The sequence below is a fragment of the Micropterus dolomieu genome, linkage group LG22, assembly GCF_021292245.1.
Source record: "Micropterus dolomieu isolate WLL.071019.BEF.003 ecotype Adirondacks linkage group LG22, ASM2129224v1, whole genome shotgun sequence".
NCBI lineage: Eukaryota > Metazoa > Chordata > Actinopteri > Centrarchiformes > Centrarchidae > Micropterus > Micropterus dolomieu.
Genome location: NC_060171.1, coordinates 29,212,070 through 29,236,122, shown reverse-complemented (window position 1 = coordinate 29,236,122; position 24,053 = coordinate 29,212,070). Strand labels below are relative to the sequence as shown.

The 24,053-nt window shown below is 38.4% G+C and overlaps 2 protein-coding genes across 2 annotated transcripts in view; one reads left to right on the top strand and one right to left on the bottom strand.

Annotated features, from left to right (window-relative positions):
- Positions 1-6,957, bottom strand: part of hydin (HYDIN axonemal central pair apparatus protein) — an 81,783-nt gene extending 74,826 nt beyond the window's left edge. The window contains exons 1-7 of the mRNA XM_046038267.1: positions 6,727-6,957; positions 6,262-6,385; positions 4,826-4,951; positions 2,941-3,060; positions 2,640-2,774; positions 775-974; positions 295-419 (exon numbers count right to left, since the gene is read on the bottom strand). Of these exons, the coding sequence (XP_045894223.1) occupies positions 295-419; positions 775-974; positions 2,640-2,774; positions 2,941-3,060; positions 4,826-4,951; positions 6,262-6,363 (808 nt within the window). The 5' untranslated portion in view covers positions 6,364-6,385; positions 6,727-6,957. The remainder of the gene's footprint in view (positions 1-294; positions 420-774; positions 975-2,639; positions 2,775-2,940; positions 3,061-4,825; positions 4,952-6,261; positions 6,386-6,726) is intronic.
- Positions 6,958-11,718: 4,761 nt separating this feature from the next.
- Positions 11,719-21,915, top strand: pnp6 (purine nucleoside phosphorylase 6). The gene is made up of 6 exons (XM_046037858.1): positions 11,719-11,852; positions 15,866-16,035; positions 16,143-16,246; positions 19,251-19,426; positions 19,508-19,698; positions 20,285-21,915. The coding sequence occupies exons 1-6, from the start codon at positions 11,818-11,820 to the stop codon at positions 20,479-20,481; spliced, it is 873 nt and encodes a 290-aa protein (XP_045893814.1). The 5' UTR covers positions 11,719-11,817; the 3' UTR covers positions 20,482-21,915.
- Positions 21,916-24,053: the final 2,138 nt, after the last annotated feature.

Genomic DNA, 24,053 nt, shown 5'->3' with positions numbered 1-24,053 from the left:
ACAAATAGGACAAAACATCTGAAAACTCACTGCCTTCTGTGGAAGCATTTAGAGTATACTAGAATTTAGAAGATCTGATGAGAAACACACTGAAAAAAGGTCATTCTTATTATTATAAAAATCTGTATATGCTGATTAGATAGCTGTGAATATTTCACTACAGCTCAGGGAAATCAAGAAATAATGTACGACGCTAGTTTAGCTGAGGTCATAACTTCCTTTAAAGTAATTTGTGTCACTAGCTTGCTCACAGTTTTGTAGTTTTGTTTGTTTTCAGAGATGAATTTTTCTCACCAGTGTGGTAATGCAGAAGCAGGTCCTGACTGTAGTCTCCTGCAGTCATGGGGTTGAATTCCACAGTCACCTGCATGCCCTCGCCTACATCAAGAGCTCCACAGGAGGGTGTTATTGAGAAAGGCCTGGATTAAAATGAATACAATTTCACTGGATGGAATAAAAACACAGACATTAAGGCTTGGCCTTTTATAACAGCCTAGGTGTAATGTTGTTTTGTGAGAAGAAACCCAGATATTGAATAAAACATGTAATCAACAGTAATTACTATAAATGTTAATGAAATGTATACTATCACCAAGTATAGTAGTAGTTCTTGAAGAGGTTGCTAAGCAAATTGTTTGATTCTGCATTAATTATATAATTTACATATTATACTCACAAATGTAATTTTTTAGGTATCTAATAACTATTTGCTGTGTAGTAAACTATAATAGATGAAATCACTCAAACAAAAAACCGTCCTGTTTTGACCCTCACCTCTGTGTGTGTAGCTGGAACATGGCCTTGCAGTTTCCTATGTTGCGAACTAGAGTAGTGCTCTCTGTGGAGGCTTTCACAAGACAGACGGGTAAATGGAGCTCGTCACGAAAGTCAAGAATGGCACGTGGCCCAATGGCATGGATTGGGACCTCAAATCGTTCTCTCTCTGTCACAAAAACCAGTCTGTGGTGATAGTCCTAGATTAACAAAATAAAAAAAATATTATTGAAGTGTGTTAGGTGAATCAGAGCCATCTGCATGTCAGCAAGGTCCGGATGGAGACACAAGTCACAAATACACACACATTCTGAATTTTATTTTTTTCGATTAGCCACTAAACCATTGTTTTTAGTATTTTCTAATATAAAGTTTGTGTACACCACTACTCAACCACAAAACATGTACATAAATAACAAAACTAAACTAAAAAAGAGTACAGCCATGCCAGTGGGTTGTAGTTAACATTAGCATACTCACAAAAACAATACTAGCATGTTGATGTTTAGTAGGTATGATATTTTACCTTATTCGCCATCTTAGTTTGGCATGTTAGCACGCTAAATTATGCTAATTTGCATTAAACACAAACTACAGGTGAGGCTGACCAGAATTCCATTAATATTTGGTCATAAACCAAATTATTGGACAAATAAAAACTGACCTGATGATGGCACTAGTAGCAGTAGTCAAGAGAACATACGTTATTAAAGTTGAACCACTAGGGATGATAAACGTCTACCATTGTCCAATAGTTCCCTTTTCAGTGTTTTCCATCCTCAGACCTATCTGTAGCACCCCAGCACAAATAGATTCCTCAAGATGATCCAACTAACTGTGCAATGTCTCCTTTCTAATCTTCTTTTTGCTGCTTGATTTAAACCTAAAACATTGTGGGTACGACTATTTGCTCTTATGAATATAGCTGGTTGTGGATTCAAAATTATCCTTTAACCTTGGATGTAGCAGATGAGTAGATACTAACGAGTTACTTTGGAGCCTTTGTGTGTGTGTGTGAGTGTTTGTGTGTAATTAGGGCCCTGAAATCAAAGGTGACATAAGTAATGGTAATGAGAGGACAATTTACAACATCCTTAGGGAACTGTGCTGTGAACAGAGTGGATATTTAGCCCATGATCGCTGTGGTGTATTATATTTCCTGCTCAACGCAATTTTCTGAGGCCCCGTCCACACTACTGTGTTTTCGTTTTAAAACGGAGACCTTTTGCTACATTTGCACCTCCTGTCCAAACTAAAACAACAGGGAAAAAAAGACTTAAAATGAAGAAGTTTGGAAACGCTGATGGTTATAAACATACAAAAACGTCAGGGGATCACCAAAGTCATTAGAATTAATCCTATGGGAACCGTGAACAATTTGTACCAAGCATAGCATTGTAGAGATATTTCAGTCTGTCAATATCTTTGATCTGTGGACTGACCGACCGACAGATCAGATGCCATCACTAGGGCCGAGCTGCTAGCAAGACTGAAAACAGTGTGGTGACCACTGTAAAACAGCCACAACACACATGAAGGATTATGTAACTTTTAACGTGAATACATCCATTATAATGCATAGTCTGTCATTGATGTTATATTATTTATTATGTATTTTTGCTATATTATTGTCATCAGATGGAGTGCTTACTTAAGAGTATTATCTCTCTAATTTCACATTCTTACCCACATCGCATCCTCTTCTTCCCTACAGGTCGGATTACAGCTTCATCTAATCATCTAATCTAAATTCTATATCAGCCTCTTAAGTGCAGGTTACCTTGATACTTCATTGTGCTTCCTGAATTCAGCCTTCTAAGTATGATTATTCTATGGAGCAGTCAGACTACCTCTGTATCCAGTACCTTGTTCTCCTGCGGGGTAAAGGAGACAGCGAAAGTAGCAGACATTCCTGGTGCAACCTTTGTACATGCCTCCTCTGGACCGACCACATGGAATTGCTCCGAGTCCTGCATCTCCAGCTTCACTTGTCGTGAAACCTTGACAAAAAACATCAAACACACTTTAAGCCCACACGGCTGACAAAGTGGTCAGAGAGTTGGATTGTTTCTGTTTCATTTCACAGTTGTTTGCTTGACCATTTCATCAGCTCAGCAGCCATGTTGTTAGTGTAACTACTTCTTTATTCATCACTCATTCACACACCTTGTCATTGTTGAGGAGAAGTAGAGGTAACTTGTAGGTCTGTCCAGGAGTGAAGTTCTGGAAGACCAGCTCAGATGGGTAGGGCTGGAAAAGCGGCTGATCCATATCCACCAAGGACAACTGACACAAACACACACACACACACAGTATAAAATAACTCCAATCAAAGTAGGTCTTTTCTAAAAAAATCACCACATATACAGTATTAATTTCCATCCCTGTCATTATTAAGGGAATTATAACAGTAAAGATGAATAGTAAAGATTACTGTTTTTTAATGTTGTTTTTTTTAAAGTCACCCATGGTAGTTCCTGGGTATGAGTATCCTGGGGTGCTCTAAATTTTCAAAAATATGTATTTCCAATTTAACATACAGGGCTTACTATATACTAAATTTGCATAATGATATGCATTTATCACATGATATTGCATTCTTTCATGAAAGCCCTATACATTCAATACACTAAATGTAGCTACGTATCTCTAACATGCATCATATTCAGGTTAATCAATTAAATGTGGTTATTCATGTGTTTTTTTCACAAAGTCAATTTATTTGTAGTAGCTACTTATTTATTAATTCATTCATGATAAATATTTTTGTATGTTTATAACCATCAAAATCCATCTGGTTCATTGATACTTGAAAAGGGAGATCTGGTGTTATTGTCATGTTGAGTCATGGCTTACTATGTTTTATTAATATATTAAGGCATGACAGCAAGGTTACACAGTTATTGGATTGCTAGCTGCCATTCGCATCTCCTTCATCCACCAGTAGCCTACACTTTCACTTCACTACCCTCTTTCACTGTGTCATTGACAGTCAAAGAGAAAATAATACTGTATTGTATATTAAAGTGTGCAGTTTTGTGGCATTCTGGATGACCTAAAAAAGATCCTGCTGGTCATTGCTCCCACTTATCACCTGCAGTGGCCCACAGTGGAGGTTACTCATATTCACATTTGCATATTCGACAAGTCAACAAAAAATGTGAACAGGGTGAGAGGCAAAATGGGTCCTCCTAATGATGATGAGGGTGCATTTATTAATTTCATAGGTGAACTTTTGATGACATTTTTGCTCCAAGCCCCCTGTTAAATTCTGACTCTACAAGTTCAGAGCATTCAGTGACATTGTTTGCCCTCAGCCCATCAATTAATGCCTGCTGACTAAGCGGATGCAGCTTTGGAACAATGTAAATGACCCTAGAAGACAGCACAGTCACTGTAATGCAGGGGATTAATATGTCATAATAAGAGGTTTTCATACATTCTTGTCTTTATTCTGGTTATATTTAAATATATTTATTCATTTATATATTAGTTCAGCCCATAGGATCTCACATCTGGCTTGGCCAAAGTGTTAAACCAAGTATGGTAACTGGAGCTAAAGCATGTGCAATACAAATGCTGTGCTGTGTAAGTAACATTGGGAACATTTCACAAATGCAATTTTATATACCTTACTATATACTGTATCCTTGTGGTCAGGAAATGTTTTATAGTTGGTAGACAAGTTGTCAAAACCTAATGTAGGTTTCAATGTATTTTTTGAGTCTCAAATGTTATAGTGGAATCCCTAGGGTTTTATTCTCAAAAAGATGAAAGGCGACAGCCGAGGCTTGTCTGCAGATGGCAGTGGCAATGGCAAACTGCTGTCCAACTTTTATCTTTTGCTGTCACTGTCACACTGATGGTGTTGGATCAGCCTCTAGTATGTGCTTCAAGTTCTTGGAACACATGACATGTTTAACTTGTTTCATCAACTTGTAACCATTTTTTCTGGTTGCTCTCTCATAAGAATTTAGTATTATTTTGTGGATAATGACAGCATAGCAAATAATTAAGCTACTGAAGTGTCACAGTATTAACTGGCATTTACTTTGTGATGCGTAGTCTTGCTCATGTCAAGCAGTTCCAGGATGCGGGGCGGGTGCACCTCGTTGATGTTAGCCAGGCGCTCCTCTGTAGACTTTAACATCTCCTGGGTGTAAACAGATGGACTCACCTGCAAATACACAGGAGCACAGGCTATTATGTTAACTGCATTGGTAGCCTGTTTCCTGTCTCATCAGCAGTGATGAGGCACCACATCAAACAAGACTGTTACGACTGATAAAATGGAAGAAAGGATAATGAGCTCAAGAGCTGTAGACTGTCACTCACGCAGCTGTCAGATATGACACATATGCACAGACGCTTGGATCAAGAACATTTACTTGAGCTAATTTCATGTGCTCAAATAATGTTAATATTCTGCCCTTCAGTGAGGACTATCTGCAGCATTTTGTGCTTAATATCCTCTTTACACATTCCTCTGGCACCGTTTTATCAGAGCACCCAAGGCAAAGAAACATCTAACTGCACTTAGCCTATTTCAAAGTTAGGTCAGAAAAGGATTTTAGCTTAAAATCGAGATGAATAATGTAGCAGAGGGGTGTTATTGTATATGCAATATTCAATAGCTGCTAGTTAGGTGTGTATTCATAATACACTCCTTTCTATTATTCAGAGACAACAAAGTTGCTCTAGTAAACACTATTCTATATAAAGGGAAGTTGTGAAATAATATGGCTTTCCTTTAGATGGTGACTTCTCATAAAAGTCTCCTAAAATGTAATCAGTTGGTGTTTACACAGAGAAATGCAGGCGTGAAACATTGTGCTGTGGGATATAATAGTTGCACTATTATCTCCCACAGCACAAACACAAATGTTATGTTGTGTTGTTTTATTAAAAACACTTAGCAGTAGACATGCAGAGGGCATACACCATGATAGAGACTGAGAATATTTTAGATAATAATTAATTCTATACTGTTTCATTATTAATTAGTATATGCACTGCACTTTATGTTATTAACGCAGATAATGAGCACAACAAGAGTTGTTATATGATTAAGAAACATCAGCTATCACCACACTTGAAATCAATACAATTAACTGTAAGGACACATTATCAGCTTTATGTGGATCTCATACTGACTTGATGAAAATCTAAGTCCTTCTTCTTGTCACCTACTCTAGGTACAGACACAAGCAGCCAAGGAGAGAGCAGGTGCCTAAAATTGCTGAGCTGAGGTCAATGCAACAAAACACTGCAGTTGTGTATTGATTTTTGTTCCCTTTGAAGGCAAGGTAATTATTAGGACAATCTGTCAATTGAAGCAGCTTCTTTAAAAGAATGGGACAACTTCCAAACCGTGGGTCACAGGAAATTGCCCCCCTGTTAAAACCTGGTTTCAACATCTGATTAATTTCAGCTGGATACTTCTAAATCTGTGTTAAGCAACAAGCTGTCATGGCATGTTTTTCTCACCTTTCTTGGCGTGTCTTCATTTAGAACAAGTTTATAATTGCAAGGCGGGGACACTTTGCTCCTGAGCCACTTTGTTCTTGCGTGAAGCGGATTGGCTGTCATTTTTAAAGTTAGGAAAATTCACCTGCAAAAAAGAAAAAAGAAAAAAGAAAACAAAAAGGTAACGTTAATGGAAGACGAAAGGTGTCATTTAATAAGCGCTAATGAAGTGCCCCTTTTATTGCCTTCTCTCTAATGTGACAGAATTACCAGAGATGTTTTTCCCTTCAATGTGATGCTAATGTGTAACTTAACAACTAAGTTAGGTAGGTTAACGTTATCTTTAGCAAATACCGTGCAGTGCATGTCCTCCAAATCCCCCAACTTTTGGAGGGTGGTTTCTAAGCTTAGGCTACTTTAAACTGGCCAAAACAACTGTAATTACTTATAATTAGAGTTAAATATAAACATTTTTATCGCACTTACTTGACAATACTCAACACGCATGTCATCCTGCCGACTCGCTGTCGGTTACATTAATGTTATTATTAGGCAGTAAAATCTATTCTACCTGGATAAAAACTTCTCTTCTGTCACTTAACGTTCGAGTAAACTCAACAAGTAAACTTTTCCTGTTGCAGTAACAAAAAATGTTAAGTATTACCACTCCGTAGGTGAATAAACACCGGATGAAGCTGCCGAAATTCAGCCGCGAGCTCTAGGGTCCCATTCGTTGTGGTTTGTTGCCTTGGCAACGCACTCAACGACCTCCCAGTAAACTGTGTTCTGATTGGCTACCGGTTGCTGTATTTTTAAAAAAAAAGTGACTGTGACGGTATCTGTAACAAAGTTGTTTCATATTGGCACAACTCGTCCTTGTTAATAAAAAATAAAGAAGAAATCAGGTCATACCATGTGAGCAGTCATGAGACCATGAATGAGATTGTCTCATTATGTAACCCTGTTGTAAAATAACAGTCAGGGCTATTGGACACAAGTGACTTTGAAAAGTTTAAAAGCAATATTAGCCTATTTCCTCAATTTTTTACAACTGCTTACATGCGTTTTCAAAACTATGTCTCCTTTTTTCAAAACTCTTTTTTCAATTCCCAAAGCTGCTCACACCAAATGCAAAATGCCTCATATGTCCTTCAAAATGAATGCATTCACAATGCCATAAACACGCACAAAAAATGAAGCACTTGCGTTAAATGGCAAACACTTTTTTCATAATAGTAGCCTACATTTTTGGATACACCGTGCACACACTGTTCTTCTAAAACCAAAGGTATAATTTTTAGAATGAAGAACAAATTTGTATGTGTAAGTGTCCTTTTCCATTCCCATATAGAGGGCAGGGGGGTTCATATACTTTCTCTTGCTGAAATAGTCTGTTCTCATTTCTGATGGTTCGAAATTATGGAAATGGTAAATACGTGTGGCATTTTGATTGGTTGTGTTTAGAAAAGGAATGCAAGTCAATCCCTGCTAGATTCTTGTGTCTTCGGTAGAGAAATGTGTGTAGTGTTTTGAAAAAAGTGTTTTATGCAATTGAAAACTGAGTGAAAGGCTGAGAAAGAGCTGATGGTTTTGGAAATTTGGTGGGTAGTTTTGCTCTTTGAGTGAGAGGTTTCAAAAACCGTGTGAAATGTAAAGATTTTGTGTGTAAACTGTAATTGGTCATCCAACTTGTTCTGGTTAAAACCTGAATCAGTTAACAGACCTAGATTTGAATAGAAGCAAAATTGGTACTTTACTTGAATATGCCTAGGCCTATAATAGGCCCACCACAAAGTAAAAATACTCCAGCATTTTTAAATCTCAGCTCATTTTAACCTACTGTTGTGCAGTTAATTGTTACAGTTTTTTACAGTCGCTAGGACACATTTCCCAATATTTAGGTCACTTTTTCAAAACTCACTTCATGAACTGCTGTGCCGAGCTGAAAGTTGGCTTGGAGAACTTTCAGCTCGGCACAGCAGTTCATTTGACTTTCATAATGCACTAAAACTACCAAATCACTTCATACATGTCTCAAATGAACTCATTCTTCCAGAACACGAGCAAAGTTTGACAGACAACAAACACACTTTGTCACCCACAAAACAATGACCTAAAAAACACTAACAACAGGTAGCATTATACAGTGTTTTCTTGTGTAAAACAACGACACATCTCTGTTTATAATTCACTGCAATATATGTTACTGGAATGAATCAGACATGATGCAGAATGCTTCAATATATTTTATGTCTTTTATTAATTTTTATTTTTTTACATTGAGCAATTCCAAAATACAAAAATATTTATACACACCATCCACTGATACAGATACATTCTCAATTTGGCCACAGGTTCTCATCCACATCACATCTTATGTCATCTAGGGCAATACACCTAGGAAAGGAGGAAAAGTGACACCATTCTGGGATGGGCTGCAAACCACTCGGTGACTGCACAGGAGTGGTGAAATGCCACATTGTCCCATACAATTATAAATGTTGGCTGATTTCTTCTCTCTCCATCCCTTTCCTCACCTAGCACAACCCTTCCATAGAGATCATGCAGGAACGCAAGGAGACGTTCAGTGTTGTATGGCCCAATTAGTGGTTTGTGTAACAGCAGTCTATCAGTGGATATTGCTGCGCACATTGTGATGTTGGCACCCCTCTGGACCGGGACATCCACTGTGGCTCTCTTCCCAATCACATTCCTTCCTCATCACCGTGCTTTGGCCAAGTTGAAACCCCCTCATCCACAAAGATGAAAATGTGGGGTGTTTGCCTGACTTCAATCTCCATGACTCTCTAAAATAAATCCACAAGGCAACATAAGCTGTTTCAGTAGTAAACATTACCCAAAAAGTTGTCTTTGTGTGTGTTTGGTTTTGTTCAAAAACAGTTCTGTATTTTATTGTGATCTTACCTGGACATATTGGTTCCTGAGTTCCTCTCAAAAGGCACAGGGAACAACTGATGTTTTTTAAGGACTCTAGAAATAGTTGTTATGCTTACACTGTGAATATTGGCAAAAGTAACATTGTCTGCCAAGACTCTGTCTTGAATCTCAGTGAGTTTTATGCCATTGTTTCTGATGACCATATCAACAATGGCAGTGAACATCCTTCCTCTCTCACCTGTGTGAGGTAACCGTTGAGTCCTAAGCAGAAATGCAAAAGCAATTACACCCAAGTCTATTTACTTCTGTAATGTGCAACTCAGTCTAATGCTCTTGCAGAATACAAGTTACCTGTTGGTTTTTCCCAGAAAACTCTAACAATAGATGCCACTGTTGAGCGCTGCAGATTTGGCTGCACTCTCTGACCAGCCTCTCTCACTGAGAGACCATGATTTACTACATGATCAGTTACAGTAGCTTTGATCTCATCTGAGACTACAGCTCTTGATCTTCCTCTTATTCTTCTTCCACCACGCATACGTATTCCTCGCCCCCTCACAGCCACTCTTCTTCCTCTTTCAGCTACTTCTCTGTTTTTTACTGGGTCCATGTTTACATCATAATGCAAAACTACTCAGCAGTTGTCTCCTTTTGTAATGAAATTGAAAGAGTAACACCTGTGTAGATGTTCATCTACAATGAGAATCAGCTGTGGTTGGTCCAATTGTCCAATTGTTTTTATAGCATTTAATTTTAGGATTTACAATATATTTCATTAAAATATTACTGTAGAATTGTAGCAAATTGCTGTCTTATTCAGTTTTATATTATGTTATTGTTTTGAACTTAAGTTTAACAGTTTTAAAAACAGTATGTAAGCATGTGCAAATTGGCCTGTAAGTACACAGAGTTTTGGTGGTTGTTGTGTCGCAGTGAGAAAAGAATTAATGTAATTTGAAAGATGTAGTCATTGAATGCATTTTGTGCCAAAGCAATGATAATTGATCCTCAGTTTGGCCCACATATACTTCTGTTGTGCTCACTGTGTGAAGAGCTTTGAAAAAGTGACCTAAGTATTGGGAAATGTGTCCTAGCGACTGTAAAAAACTGTAACAGTGCATATTTTGTAAAATCAATGTAATGTTAAATCAAAAGCGAATAAATGTAGCCAAGTAAAAAGTACAATTCCCTCCCTAATGTTTAGTGGAGTAAAAGTATGAAGATACGTCAAATGGAAATAAATGGAAATATATGGAAATAAATGGAAATAAGTGTGTGTGTGTGTGTGTGTGTGTGTGCGTGTGTGTGTGTGTGTGTGTGTTTAAGGGGGTCATTATGAGGACAAGTGAGACTACAAAAGAGATTTGAAAGCCCAGTGAGCATAGTGACAGGGCAGGAATTTCTAATATAACCTACAACTTTAAAAGATCCACTCTTGACTGACGTATTCATGACAGAGGCCTACATGTTTTGGACAGACATTTTACAGAGGTTATTAATGTTTTTCAATTCCCCCAAGTAGAAACACTTCATCACACCCTGATCACCACTGAGAATTTTGGTGACTGAAACTTCTGACATTATTATATAAATGTTTCTCACTGCTGAGTTTGAGTGAATGAAATAATATAATAATGATATTTAAATGATCTAAATAGCACTGCTAGCATTATGGTCAAATGCTATTTCAAAGCCTTCTCCACATTGCAAGGAAAAATTCTTTATTTAGGCCTAACTAGTCGGATTTAAATATATTGAGTCTAAAAACATTGGCATCCGCCTACACATTAAAATACCCACATGTGAATGTAAACTCCCCGACTGTGTTACTGTAAAATCCTGAAATCCCAAGAAAAAATATTAAGGACATGACCTCAGTGTCCTCCAGCCTTGTATATACTCATTCATGTCACAAATATCATAAAGTCGGTTAATTTGTTAGTTAAAGTGAAATTGTAGTTTTACTGTGCATTGCAGCTCTGGTAAGAGACACTGAAAGAGTTTATTTGATCATGTGTCATTATACCATATTGGTTTATAGTTCTCTTGACTTACAGGCTCACAGTATTATGTAGTTACAGCTCTTGGTACTCAGTTTTTGTACTTTCTCTCAACGCCTCTGTCATTCTCTCCTTCTAACCCATGAGTCAGCACTTTGAATTGTTATGGAGCTTGGGTGTGTGTGTGTGTGTGTGTGTGTACATGTTTCATTTCAGGAAGATAGGTAGCCTACCATGTGGAGCTCCCTGGATTTGAGGTGTTTAACCAAACTCAGTAGCCTAACTCTGATGTCATTTTGGCGTTATTTATTTATTTGCTGTTAATCAAAACATTGTTGCTGATCTGTTTGCTTTCCTCATCTTTCTGTTTCCCTTTCCCTCTGTTGCCCTCTCATTGTTTCTCCCTCTGTTCCCAGCCCTGTCTCTCTCAGTGAACGGATCAGTGAGCAGCCCAGCCTTGTAGAAAATTGGATTTAGTCTTCTTCAAAGGGACCGGGGGTCAGTTTAGGCCCCGCCCCTTCGCCTTATACGCCGTGACGTCGGCGCGCACTGTGATCTCAGCCGCTCCGTCCGCCGCAGCAGATTCTCCTGCACCCGCACCAACACTGTCAACTCTGCACGGGAAGAGTCTGTCAAACGCGACACGAACAGCGTTTTATCAGCAGATTGATCATCAGACATGGAAGCGGCGTCCTCATCCCCCACTCAGTGCAGGTAAGACCGATAAGGCAGGATGTTGGTGGAAATGATCCCCATGGCTGTCAAGGCTACACTGTAGGCTAGCTTTATTACAGCCTATTAAGGGTCCTGTGGTGTTCAACGCATAACGCTTGTGTAATCCGTTGAGTTTGCAAGACGCATCTTGGTATGGACTGTGCTATTTGACAATCATTCAGAGAAGACAGTAACATGAAGGCTTTATTCTGAGGATTAGCCTGGGGGCTTTCCTCCCAGGATGACACCTGGCTCTCACTCTAACGTAATGTGTGTATGTTACAGGTGGCATGTCATACATAACTTTAAAGTCTGCTTCCTTTCTCTTTAAATAGACACGTCTACTTTCTTTCATTAATAATGCTTTGTGTCAGCTCACTGAACAGGCCAGTCTTGTGTGTCCAGTTCACAGGGAGCCTCTTAGCAGCAGCCCAGACTAGCCAGACTCTCTTGTGTTTTAGGGGAGTGTTGTGTTGCAGGCATATCGCTCAGATCCCCGCTCTCCTGCCTGGATACATACATTCCGGCAGGACCATGGACAGTTCCGCGTTGGCCGGTCCGCGAGTGCCAGAGAGGGGAGAGCCCAGGAACTCACTTCCTGCTTTCTGTTTCCTTGCTGTTACATAATACCAGTGGTGGATGAAGTATTCCGATCCTTTACTTAAGTAAAAGTACTAATATCTCACTGTAACAAAATACTCTGTAACAAGTAAAAATGTTACTGAAGTAAAAGCATGTAGGCCTAAGTATAATCAGGAAAATGTACTTAAAAGTATTAAAAAGTATTAAAACTAAAAGTATGCAGAAAGAAAAGTGTCCCCTATGACTGTTATACTAATATATATTATATTATTAGATGATTATTACTCGTGCGTTAATGTAAAAGCAGGATTTTACTGTTGCAGTTGGTTGAGGTTGAACTATTTTGTAATTATGGATTTATCCAGAAGTTATTTTCTCCATTAATTGATTGTAAAAACTTTGAAAATAGTGATAAATTATGTCACAATTGCCCACAGACCATAGTGACACCTTCACAATGCTCGTTTTGGCAGTCCAAACCTCAAAATAATTAAAAATACATTAAATTAATCAAAAGGAAAAGCAGCAAATCTATGAACCATGTTTTTACATAAAAATGACTTTGGATTTATTTATTTCAATCAACAAATGAATTAGCTGCTAAAACATATGATGTTTTGTTATACAAAACATCATATGTGATAAACTCTTCATATGTTTTGTGTGTACAAATCTTACTTTGTAAAGTAAGTAATAACTGAAGCCGAAGCTGATAAATGTAGTGAAGTAAGTATGCTATTTCCCTCTGAGATGTAGTTGAGTAGAAGTAGAAAGTGGCATGAAAAGAAAATACTCAAGATAAGTACAAATACCTCTAATTTGTACTTAAGTACAGTACTTGAGTAAATGTACGTAGTTACTGTCCACCACTGCATAGTACAAAGGCCTGTATGTGTGACCTGCATGATCGTTAAACATGAGCTCATGTAAAGAAAACACCAAAAGGCCACGCCTGTGTGAATACATTTAAATCTATATAAATACATAAATTAATGAAGAGGCTACTAAAAGAAACAGAACAGTACTAAAAGAAAAACACAGAAATACAAGTATGCCAACAAACAGTACTTTAAATATATTTTAGCAATTACGATACTATATAAAAAGCATAAAATATGTAACTATTATTTTCCCATACTCAATAAACATCTCAAGCATTAGTTTGATTAGTTGCATTAACGTCTTTGGCCTCTTTTGGTGAAATGTGTCATTTAAGTTATCTTTCATTTATTTTTTGGGTAAGTTTGGTTAAAGTTAGGTTTTGGTTTTGAGAGAAATTAAATTCACACGGTCCACATTTGATCCATAGGTGTACAAGAATGTAGCTCACGTAGCTGCAGTAATGTGCAGTTAATGTGGCTATTCATTTTAATTGAATGGAAATGTGTCTTTCGGGTTAGAATATATTTTGTATGAATTAAGTTTACAAGACTCAGTTTTTAGTAAGCATCATAAAATCATCAAAAAAAAGTTTTAAAGAACAGGATAACCAATAACAAGATGGTATTGTATACTGAATCTTGTGGATTTGAAACGTCATGTTGTTCTTTTATGAAAGGCGCCTAAAGTTATGTCAGAGGTTCTTTCAAAATGCCCATTGTTAAAACACTTTTCTGTCACCTGTTAGTTAGGTCAGTCTACTTGGCTATTAGTAAATCCAGGTGTGTGACACATTTACAACATAATTTACATTATTCCCCCACTACCAATCTCCTTATTTATGAGAGGAATTAACTGATGTTCATATAAAACCTTATAGCAGATTTACAGACACAGGAAAAGTCATGTTGCTGGATAAGAGATGTTTTTTATGGTTAAGTTAAATATTGCACACCCCTGCTGATGTCTTCATATTTCTTGGGTTTATGAATCACTGATTTAAAAAAAAAGATGCTCAGCTGTCGGGTTAATTGACCTGAAATTCTGTCATTCATTCTCCACCATCCAGTGAATCTGTTTATGAATCACACACTAACAGAGCAGTAGAAGTTTGCCTACATGTGGGTGTAGTTGTGTGTAACACTGCTGCCATTACCACCTGAAGAATTATGTGACAGGCAGCTTCTGCGACTGACAGGCCGGTTGTGTTACCGTTGTCTGTACTGTAGAATAAATTGATTACTTGTAGGGTGTTATGTTCATTTTTCCACAGATTTTAGATTTAGAAATACACTTTATTTTTGTCTTGATAAAGTTTTAGGTCTCACTTAGCCATCACTCAGATAGTTGGTTGGAGCTTTATTCACACATAAAGGTTCATCACTTTGACTTTTCTCTGTCCCAGGTACCAACATACCTACTGTAATGAAAGATTTCCCAGTTCCTTTTTGAGCTTGAATTAATAAAGAAACAAGGGGAAATATGGGAAGATTGAACACCCAAGGCTAGTGTAATGTAGCTGTCATCTTAGATGGCAGCTCTAAAATGGGTTAGAAGTCATCAGGCTCTCTCCTGTTGCAGATTTGTCTGGTAAAGGCTGCAGCCTGAAGTGTCATTGTGTTTTAATAACAAAGCTTGAGGCATAGAGGGGACATTAAGAAGGTTATAGCTTTACAACCAGATTTATAACCAAAATTACAGACTGCTTCAGACTTGTGTAATGTAGCACCTCGAGACATTTCCAATCAAATCAGCCCTCATCCCTGAATACTAATTTAAGAAAAAAACATTGTTGCACAATGTATTATTTATTTATAATTTTACAAAACTTTACTTTCCATGTGTTTTTACTCCTGCAATTAACTCCAGCTTATCTTTCAACTTCTATCTAACATGGTTTTTACAGAATGTTGGATAATATTATCATGACAATGAGCAGCTTAGAGTGAAGTTGATTTGTCATCTTGACAAAGACATCCTATTGTTTATGTTAAACCTTTTGCAGAATTATTTCTGCAAAAAACTAGCCAAACGAACTGACTTTTCTTGTCAGCAGTGTTTGTTACTGCCTGGATGTTAAAAAAGCCATAACCTGTTCAACCTGCTCTACTGGACAACTGCCATCATGTGTGGACAACTGTATGTTTGCTGGCAATTAACATATTCTGTTTTCGGCCGAGTCTTCCCATAGCTTTCTCAATGCAATATATTGTTGTGTTTAAATGTTGTTTTTTTTTATTGCTTCCACATTGCATATTTATTTTAGGATGCATGCATTCATTACTTTCCTCTGCCGTTTAACACACCAAAAAAATGTAATCAATACTTTTCTGCTCACATTTAATTCACACTGTCTATCATACACATACTATTGTTGAACATTGACATTAGCTGTGATGTTGATTTGTATTTATGATGTTTTTCTTGGTGAAAATAATGGTGATGCTGGTTGCATCAATAATTCTCTTAGATATATGCAACTGATTCATAATTAGCAAAGCTATGGTTTATTAATATTTGACAATAATCAATATTTTTCCCATTACTTTCAGATATAGTTATGAAGTGTATAAAGAGACAGCAGACTGGCTGCTGGCCCACACAGAGCAGCGTCCGAAAGTTGCCGTCATCTGTGGTTCAGGCCTGGGTGGCCTGGCTGACATGCTGAGTGACAAGATTTGTGTCCCATACAAGGATATTCCACATTTTCCCGTTAGCACTGGTAAGTTGTCTCTAACAAATTAAATTTAATCTAAAACTTATTATTAGTGTTTGGAAACTGTACATCAGCATGCTAGCAGCTGCTCATACTGTATGTGTGCTGTGCAGTGATGGGTCATGCCGGTCAGCTAGTGTTCGGGAAGCTGCAGGGCCGTGAGTGTGTCTGCATGCAGGGGAGATTCCACTTCTACGAGGGCTACAACATACACACAGTAAGCTATAGTAGGCCTGCATAAGGTGGCTATATGGAATTCTGCTGGTGGTACTTTTTTATTAGTAAGCCAGGACAATGTTATTGCTAAAGGTGAGCTGTAAATAACCATTAGAATTAACTGGTAAAAACATAAAAAAAACACAAGACTTAAAGTCTATAGCCATACTTTGGCTATGTGAGGCTGTACTTGTTTTTGCAGCAGCCCTCTGAATGTGAAAACTTCAAATTAGAGCAGCGAAGCAGCAGATGTAATTTAGGCACCAAGTTGCTAAGGTCAGCATGCAAACACTAAACTGACTTTTCTTGTTGGCAGTTGTTGCCTGGATGTTAAAAAAACAATGAACCTGTTTTACTGGACAATTGGCATGTAGGCTTGGACAACTGTATGTTTGCTGCCCTAATTTGCTCATTGCAGTATATTGTTTGGGTTAAGTGTTGTTAACAGTGCTCATAGTGATCATGCTAACATGCTGATACTCCACTACCACAAAGTACAGCTGAGGCTGGTGGGAATGTCATCAAACATAGTTTTATATGTATTCAGTCCAAAGTATTGGATAAATTTAGCTTAATCTGACAATCACCAAATCTTGTGTCTCATGTGTTAAATTTCATGGCAATCCATCCAATATAGTTGAAATATTTCATTCTGGACCAAAGTGCTGGACTGACTGACCAAGACCTTGTTGTAATAATATAAGTAAATACATAAAAATATAATATATAGTATAAAAATAAAAATATAAAATATAACAAGCTCCTTCAGTGACAGACTGATACATCCAAGCTGTGTAATGGAGAGATTAGAGAAGATCTTTTATTCCTGCAGCTGTGAGACTTTATAATCAGCACTGTTCACAGTAACCACAACTCAGAGACTCGCAATTCGTTAGTATTATGTTTATTGTCACTTATCACTTTATTCTATGCTATCCACTTGCCGCTGTCTGAAATTTCTCACCTGTGAGACAAAAAAAAGCCTAATCTTATCTTATCTTATAATGGTGGAGGCATGGCTGAAAACATTACAATGTGTTTGATCTTGGTTTATCTATTGGACTTGTCTACTTTGGTGTTCATGATACTGAAATAATATTAATTAATTAAAGAATTCTAATTAAATTGAATACTATCCATGTGATGAACGGATGGTGCAGAAATGCAGACATATCCATTTGTTCCTTCTTTAAGTTTCCTTGTGATCAGCTTTCTGTCTCAATTTCTGTCACAAGCCAACTTGCTTCTGCATTTGAAACCTTGCTGATGCGAATGATACACTATACAGGATAACTGAACTAAAGCTGGCAGTTTAGACTCTGACTTTGTCAATAACTTTGAGGAAAACATTTACAGCTTCTCTAGTTGCATGCCTAATCTTTACACCATACATGTGCAAATACTTACTCTGTTATTCTTGTCTTCACAAGACACAGGATTCATTTTGTGCCACATCTTTTCATTACCACTTTAAATTTAATAGCTCAAAGTGGACTTTCTTTCATATAGTTTTACATTCCCTTTCAGAGAATCAACTCTCTGTAAACTCTCTTTGAATTTGGTGTCTTCAGTTGCCTTTTGACTAGAGTATGACAGACCATCGTATAGCTCACCCCTTTGGCTAATTTACGATGACAGTAAGAGAACCACCCAGTGTGGCATAGTGTTGATATGGGACTCCTTTGGCCTGTGTAGACACCGTATCCTGGTTTTATTTATTTTATTACCAGCTGTGATGCGCCATCTCCATATAAAATTATCCATATAACCCTACTGTACCATAAAACCCAGTTTCATACATACAGTAATAGAAAAACAGATGCATGAAGGCCCTGAATCCAGTTAAGACTTTATACAGAGAAGTACTGGACAAAATGTCACAATAAACTGAGCAGAACTCAAAAAGATTTGACTCCACCCAAGCCAATTTTTCACCAGACATTATGTATTACAAATGTGCTTTTTTATGAACTTGTGTTATGTGTCCTGAAAAAAAATCCAAACTGAACAGAAGATTAGATGAGAATTAGTTTTTAGAAGCCACACTAGGGGCGTGGCTCTGTCAGTGATGTCAGTCGGTTGGTCGGTCCACAACTAACACTTTTAATTTGATCCGAAACTTTGCTTTATTAACTAAGCAAAACCAATGACAAACACGTCTGCCTCACCCTCAGCACCTTGTGGTTAGTGCTAATTAGCAAATGTTAGCAGGCTAACACACAGAACTTAGACAGTTAATATGGTAAGCATAACACCAAAATATAAATCTGAACATAAGCACTTAAAGGCTAAACATTAACATGCATTGCCATCGTGTGGCATGGATGTACACTCTTAATTTTGTTTTCTTTTTTGACATAAACATTCATTAACTACTGAGAACTAGCATAACACAGACAGTGCCTACTAAAGTTAACTCACCATTAACAGCACCCTGCTATAGTTTAACTATGGACAGTCCTGCTGTTACAGCTTACTGTGCTCACATTTCATACCTAACAAGGCCACAAGTTTTGTTCTAACACAGACCCCCGTTATAATATGCAAAACTCATTTCCAACAATGAACATTGCCAATGTTCCACAATGACAGCACCGACCTTATCAAGAAACCAGGGTACTTGAAAACATTTCTTCCCTAACTAGAAAAACACTTTCACAGGCAATTCAAGCTGTGGAGAAATAAGAGATAGAAAAAGCTATTTCCAAATGTGGCAGCAGTGAGAAGCAACAACAGTCATTTACGGGCCATCAGCTGCCCTATAAAGGTTATTACAGAACCACAACTGTTTCAGACTTGCACAGTTCAAGGGCCTACATCAATAAAAATCCTAGTGTCTAATGACATCAGCGTGTGTAGAAGCTATCCCTTTTAAAATATTGGTTTCTCTTGTGATACATTTTCTCCTCCATCTTGTAACTCCCATTGTAATAATGTGATATACTTCAAAGCCATAAAAGAACGACAGTATCTGTCTCTGAAGCACAGCATGTCTGTCACTCCAGGTGACGTACCCGGTGCGAGTCTTCTTCCTGCTAGGCGTGGATACTCTGATTGTGACTAACGCTGCAGGCGGACTCAACGACAGCTACAATGTGGGAGACATCATGCTCATTAAGGATCACATCAACATGCCGGGTTTTGCAGGGCAGAACCCACTGTGTGGACACAATGATGAGAGGTACAGCACAAACACAGAGTCAGAACTGTGAAAGTGAAACTGTTGCACTGGCAGCATCTGTGTCATTTAATGTCTCTTCAGGTTTGGAGTACGTTTCCCTTGCATGTCGGATGCGTATGAACGTGCGCTGCGGGATCTGGCCAAGCAAACAGCAAAGGAGCAGGGCTGCGACAGCTTCCTGCAGGAAGGAGTTTACTGCATGCTGGCTGGACCGACATTCGAGACCATTGCAGAGTGCAGAGTCCTGCAGACGCTGGGGGCTGATGCTGTGGGTTAGTACAGCTCCCTTGTGTTCACTTAAAGGGATACTAATGTGTTGGGGGGAATGCCTGTCTTTCTGTAAAGTTTACTAGGAATGTTTAAATGAATGTCAATACATTATTTGGATAAGAACAGAACCTGCACTCTGAACATATACACACACAGCATTTGAATTTTTTTTGAAAATGGTGTTCAAATACATATCATGTTTTATTATTTGATTGAGACCCGAGTACAGCAGATTAAAAGAAAAACAAACATAGTCAGACATCAGAAAAGGACATATAGCAGAGACAGTCACATACATTGCAGTTTTCATCATATAATTTGTTCTCATGGAGATTGTGGCAAGAGCATTGTCTTAGCGTTGGTCCATAACCTTGCAAAGGTGTTCTACTGGGTTGAGATCTGGTGAATGTAAAGGCCGAAGAATTTTATTTGCATCATTTTCAAACCCACCAAACCATTCATTGAGCCCTGGTGCACAGAAGGATAGATAGATAAACACACACACACACATACGTATATATCCATGCATCTATACTTGTGACTATGCCATGTTAGTGCACCTGAAACATACTACTTCCCTCTTTGTAGGAATGAGCACAGTGCCAGAGGTGGTGGTGGCTCGTCACTCTGGCATGCGTGTCTTGGGTCTGTCCCTCATCACCAACAAGGTCGTGACAGATTATGAAAGCAATGACAAGGCAAACCACGAGGAGGTGCTGAAGACCACCCAGCGCCGGACCCATGACCTCCAGAGGCTCGTCAGCAACCTCATCATCAAGATCTAGTGCCTTCATTTACAATCTGTTGGCAACTTTTTCCTGCCTCACAATTTAATGATTAGTTACTAATCATAGATAATCGGTTAAAGGTCATAAACAGTCAAAAGTATGTGTAGGTGGTGGGCTGGGTGTGTTATTAAGTTATTATCTATTTGGGAATTGCATTGGTGTAGTTAGCTGGGGAAGTGAGTGAGAGGTTTTTGAGACAAAGAGCAGAGTTTAGACAAATATCTCGAGAATGTCAACATGCCATTTAGAGATGCTCGTAATGGCCAGAAATGTACAAAGCTTTTGATGTATGTTGACAATGTCAGTGCTATCACAGCAAGACTGTCACAAGATGGCAACTGTTAGCCTGGGTCAGTCCAGTATATACATATATAGGGTGAGGGGTTAGGTTAGATTAGGTTAGTTATATTTCTGACAGCTAGCTAAATGTGTTCCTCAGAGGTGTAGTGGTGTCTATAAGTTTAAAGGGCAAAAACTAGCCAGTCTCCCAATAATATAAAAGTTTTAAGAGAAACCATTCTTACTCTTTAACTTACTCTTTAAAGGTCCAGTGTGTAACATTTAGGGGGGTATGTTGGCAGAAATGGCTGGAGTATGTTTTTATAAGTGTATGATCACTAAAGATAATGGAGTCCGCCATGTTGGGGATTAGCTGGCACCTAATTTCCTTTATTTTGTGATTGCTTGTTATTAACAACTAACTGTGCAATGAATACTTATAAAGCTATAAATCAAAGTGGGTATATTAACATGCTAGTGTGATCACATCCGAGTTGTTTATTTTGGAAGCAGAGAAATCACTTATTTTAATAATCTAATATATTTATTGATGGAAAAAATGTTACAATGTGGCAATGGAATTATCGGAATCCTTGTCAGATCTCCGTTGGAAAAGAAAATAAGAGTTTAGCAGAATGAGTTTCTGAAAAGTCTGTTCAAGAATCGCTAGAAAAAGCACAATTTAATCTGAATGAAATACCTAATCTGGCCCAGCAGTACTGATGATGAAGGTTTTCTGCCGTGGATTGTATTTGAATCAGTTTTGTTTGCACACCAAAAGACCAAAACACTGTAATATCGCAGGGGGTGGCAGTTGGGGGTTGGGGGAGTTGCAGTTTTCAATCTCCTCTGCGCAGATCTGGAACCTCCTGCCAGGTTCCCTTGACCATCTCATTCATTAGAGCTGAGAAGGCCAGAGAAATCCTAGATCAGCAGTCCAGCTCTTGGACCATTTCTATCAGGCTTAACATCAAAATGCTAATGGGAGTCTTAAAGGGGAATTACACTCAGAAAGAGGCATCATCGAAATGTGAAATCTGGAACAGCTCCAAGCACAATAAACAGGGAAACTTGTTATACTGTATCCAGTTTGGACTCTAACTCATGTACAAGTTAAACCTAAATATCGTAATTGACTTAAAACACTTTACTTTTATGCAAATGTTACTGCTGTGAAATAAAAACTTACAGGCGAAATTTTGACCCTGGTATTTTCTATCGTCAATGAGTGAGTGTTTATGTGTAGGTGTGTGTACAGGAGGGTGTGTGTGTGTGTGTGTGTGTGTGTGTGTGTGGGGGGGGGGGTTATGTCCCAGAATCAATGTTTTTCAAGAGGAAAATGAGTTTCTTCCACTTTCAGCAATAATGATGATCAGTGAACAGGGAGATTTCTGTGACAAGCAGGGAGATAAAGGACTCCCTCCTAAACACACACACACACACACACACACACCTCATTACCACATCCACACTTTCTCTCTCCAGCTCCAGCTTCACTCTTTCCATCCTTCACTTTAGACGCACCTCGAACAGATGAAGACGCAGTGAGATTGAGATGGAGTGGAAATGGCTGTTCCGTGCCCCGCTCTTTTCTGTTACATAATTCATCTACATACAGCATGTAGAGGTGCAGCCCACTGTGGAGCTGAAATATTAATACAAATGAACCAGGCAGCCCAATAACACAAACACAACACCTATACTGGGCTGGTTTGTATTTACACACATTCACAGATGTGTCACAACTCAGACTCACAGCGAAAAGTGAGCCCTCTACAGAGATATGCATTTAGGATGCAAATAGTGGGCTCTTTGCTTTGAATGGGGGGAAGTGGTGGACAGGACACAGATAAAGACAGACGATAGAAGTGACTAAAGAGAATAAGAGAGGAGAATGTAGTGTGTTTGAGTAGGCAGTCCCTGCAGGCTGGCGACAGGCTTCATCTGTAATGTAATGTTGATCTATCTATTGTCACTGTGCCAACTCAGCCCAGAGCCCACTATTGATTATTATAAGGTGAAAAGAGAAGCGGAGGAAATAGAGTGGGACAGCTCTGCTGAGTTTACATTCTTAAACGCTGTCACACAATAAGTCTTTTTCTCTGTCACACACAGACAAATAGATTGTTCTTATGCACTGTCATGTACCTGAGCTCACACAGTCTATGAAACAGCAGTACTACTGTTAGTGATTGTGACTTTTACAAGCAAAAGAAATAGCGTTAGTGAGGGAATGTCTCTGCTGACTTTCACGCGCTGCCTCCAAAAGGAGTCGGCTGCCAGCAGCGTGTCAGCACTGTACCAGCTTGCAGGGAGGATCAGAAAAATTACTGCTCCAGCTCTGAGGAGAAGTGACAGGTCAAGTTCTACAATATAGGCGTGGTGATGCCAACCCGGTTTACCCGGATCATCACAATTATTTGCCTCCACTCCCCATTTCAACTGGGATAACCTTGATTTATTGCACTGAAAATACAAAATGTTAACACCCATCGAGCACTGTGCAGGTGTCTCAGCTGCCAACCTCTAGTACTGCTATTGGTCAAACTCACTTATTATTTGCAGAACATCTGGTTTCAAAAGCGTCCAACTCAGTGAGCTCTAAAAGAAATGGTGGGAAGTACACTTATTCACTTTCTTTACAAGAGTGAGAATTACAGGTAACACTGATGTCTGTGAGGGAAGTAAGGAGTTGGAGCCCGGAGGCAATTAGCTTAATCTGGCTATGTCCAAAGTTTCTACCAACAACTCTAAAACGTAATGCTGTTTACTATTATGGGGTTGCCAGGTTTGAGACCATCATCCATGACCAGAAACGTTTTTTAAACTTGGGCTCACAACTGTATGGCAACCTGTGCTGTATAGGTGCTGCTAGGGCTGGTCTGTTGGATAAACTGTCAAGAAATAGTTAAATCTTTTAGTTCCCCCTAAAACAACAAATTAATCTATTTACACTTCTGTTTGGATTGAAGACACAAAACACAGCATATTAAATAGTGAGCTTTAGAGGTGTTGATAGGTGCATTTTTGAAATTTGGGCATCGTGTCAAGGTTGTGTTTTCAGTGTGAAGTGTTGAATTGAACTAAATAAGATGATCTAGCTTTTGACACAGCTTTAAGGACACTGTTGATTACGTAGAACTTCCTTAACTCATTTTTAATTTTTTTCACTTCAATTGCTCCTTTTCACAGCAGACATTTTAGCCTATGTTCACACTGCAGGCCTTAATGCTCACCTCTGATTTATTGCCCAGATCCAAATCTTTTAATTGACTCTTCACATTATTTTT

Excerpts from the sequence above, each read along its gene's own strand:
- pnp6 (XM_046037858.1), top strand. The coding sequence starts at position 11,818 with ATGGAAGCGGCGTCCTCATCCCCCACTCAGTGCAG. Across the intron at positions 11,853-15,865 it reads TCATCCCCCACTCAGTGCAG|ATATAGTTATGAAGTGTATA; the intron begins GTAAGACCGATA and ends CATTACTTTCAG. Across the intron at positions 16,247-19,250 it reads AGGGCTACAACATACACACA|GTGACGTACCCGGTGCGAGT; the intron begins GTAAGCTATAGT and ends CTGTCACTCCAG.